This window comes from Babylonia areolata, chromosome 17, assembly GCF_041734735.1.
Source record: "Babylonia areolata isolate BAREFJ2019XMU chromosome 17, ASM4173473v1, whole genome shotgun sequence".
NCBI classification, from domain to species: Eukaryota; Metazoa; Mollusca; class Gastropoda; order Neogastropoda; family Buccinidae; genus Babylonia; species Babylonia areolata.
The window spans coordinates 7,879,454-7,881,953 of NC_134892.1; the positions used below are offsets into that span (position 1 = coordinate 7,879,454).

A 2,500-nucleotide genomic window follows, 5' to 3' on the forward strand; every position below is an offset into this window, starting at 1 on the left:
TCATCATCATCGCCGTCCTCTTCCTCATCATCATCATCATCGTCGTTATCAGTCTCCTCCTCCTCCTCCTCCTCCTCTTCTTCCTCCTCATCGTCATCATCGTCATCCTTCTCCTTCTCCTCATCATCATCACATCAGCCAGACCCACAACGAATGATCATAATAACTCCATGGACATTATCTGATGTGAGGGTATCACTTCCCCTAGAAAAAAAAGTGGGGCCTCTGGCTTAATTTAACTCTCTCCATGCGAACGGCGAAAGAGACGACGTTAACAGCGTTTCACCCCAATTACCACCATCAAAATATTGCAAGCGGAAGGCTCTTATACTGAAGAGGTGAGTGTTGACAAAGAATACCACAATTCTGACGATGGAAGCTAAAGGTTGGGTCATTGAGACACCCACTGGACATCCGAGGGGTCTGTGTAGAGGAGAAGAGAGGACTGGCCGTACTGAGTGAGTTAACAAACAAACAAACAAAACTGGAAGCTTCCGCGATCACACAATGGGGTTCGTTAATGAAGTTCATACAATACACTGTGTGTCAGTGCAGGGGGCTAGGCCTCTGCCGTCGCTGGTTTTCTTATCAGTGTATGCAGGCAATGTTCTTAGATCAGTGAACTTCACTTGTCAGAAGCTGGAGTTTGTGTTTCGTGGATATTCGCTGGTTGCTGGGAGCTGCATGCTGCCTCCTGTTTCGTATGTATGTAAGTCTGTGTGTGTGTGTGTGTGTGGTGTATTATCGTATGTTGTGTCGTGTTGTACTGTGTGGTACTATGCTGTGTTGTGTTGAGGTGTGTTGTGTGGTCGTATGCCGTCTTGTGCTGCCCCTGCATGTGTTGTGCAGTGTCGGGTGATGTTGTGCTGTGCAGTGTTGTGTTGTGTTGTGCCGTGCTGTGCTGTGCTGTGTTGTTCTGTGCAGCGTCGGATGATGTTGTGCTGTGCTGTGCTGTGCTGTGCTGTGTTGTTCTGTGCAGTGTCGGATGATGTTGTGCTGTGCTGTGCTGTGCTGTGTTGTGTCGGATGATGTTGTGCTGTGCTGTGCTGTGTCGGATGATGCTGTGCTGTGCTGTGCTGTGCTGTGTTGTTCTGTGCAGTGTCGGATGATGTTGTGCTGTGCTGTGCTGTTCTGTGCAGTGTCGGATGATGTTGTGTTGTGCTGTGCTGTTCTGTGCAGTGTCGGATGATGTTGTGCTGTGCTGTGCTGTTCTGTGCAGTGTCGGATGATGTTGTGTTTGCTGTGCTGTTCTGTGCAGTGTCGGATGATGTTGTGTTTGCTGTGCTGTTCTGTGCAGTGTCGGATGATGTTGTGTTTGCTGTGCTGTGCTGTGCTGTTCTGTGCAGTGTCGGATGATGTTGTGCTGTGCTGTGCTGTTCTGTGCAGTGTCGGATGATGTTGTGTTTGCTGTGCTGTTTTGTGCAGTGTCGGATGATGTTGTGTTTGCTGTGCTGTGCTGTGCTGTTCTGTGCAGTGTCGGATGATGTTGTGTTTGCTGTGCTGTTCTGTGCAGTGTCGGATGATGTTGTGCTGTGCTGTGCTGTTCTGTGCAGTGTCGGATGATGTTGTGTTTGCTGTGCTGTGCTGTGCTGTTCTGTGCAGCGTCGGATGATGTTGTGCTGTGCTGTGCAGTGGTGTGCTGTTCTGTGCTGTGCAGTGTCGGATGATGTTGTGTTTGCTGTGCTGTTCTGTGCAGTGTCGGATGATGTTGTGGGCTGTGCTGTCTGCTGCTGAGTGTTGGTCCTAGCTGATGCTTGCTGCTGCGACTGTGTCGGTGATGTTGTGCTGTGTGTGCTGTGCTGATATGCGCTGTGCGTGCTGTGTGTTGCTGTGCGTCTGCGTGTGCAGTGTCGGAAGATGTTGTGACTGTGATGTGCTGTGCCTGTGCTGAGTTGAGCTTTGCTGTACCTCTACTGTACTGTGCTCGGTGCTAGTACTGTGTTGGATGATGCTGTCCTGTGCTGTGCTCGTGGCAGTGTCGGGGTGATGTTTGTGCTGTGCTGTGCTGTGCTGTGCTGTGCTGTCTGTGTCGGATGATGTTGTGCTGTGCTGTGCAGTGTTGTGCAGTGCTGTGCTGTCCTGTCCTGTCCTGTGCTGTGCAGTGTTGTGTTGTACTGTGTCGGATGATGTTGTGCTGTGTTTGTGCTGTCCTGTGCTGTGCTGTGCTGTGCTGAGCTGTGCTGAGCTGTGCTGTGCTGTGCTGTGTAGTGTCGGGTGATGTTGTGCAGTGCCGTCTTGTGCTGTGCTGTGCTGTGTCGGATGATGCTGTGCTGTGTTGTGCTGTCCTGTGCTGTGCTGTGCTGTGCAGTGCTGTGCTGTACTGTGTCGGATGATGTTGTGCTGTCCTGTGCTGTGCAGTGTTGTGCTGTGCTGTGCTGTCCTGTCCTGTGCTGTGCTGTGCTGTGCTGTGCTGTCCTGTCCTGTGCTGTGCTGTGCTGTGCAGTGTTGTGCTGTGCTGTGCTGTGCTGTGCTGTGCTGTCCTGTCCTGTGCTGTGCTGTG

The 2,500-nt window shown here is 51.4% G+C and overlaps 1 protein-coding gene across 10 annotated transcripts in view; it reads left to right on the forward strand.

The window, feature by feature from the left end:
• Positions 1–563: 563 nt before the first annotated feature.
• The window catches only part of LOC143291469 (uncharacterized), a 22,370-nt gene continuing 20,433 nt past the window's right edge, over positions 564–2,500 (forward strand). For 7 of the 10 annotated variants that reach the window (XM_076601339.1, XM_076601341.1, XM_076601347.1 and 4 more), the window contains exon 1: positions 564–713. In XM_076601339.1, the coding sequence (XP_076457454.1) occupies positions 704–713 (10 nt within the window). In that variant the 5' untranslated portion in view covers positions 564–703. The remainder of the gene's footprint in view (positions 714–2,500) is intronic. The other 3 variants (XM_076601344.1, XM_076601343.1, XM_076601345.1) reach the window with 3 other exon arrangements.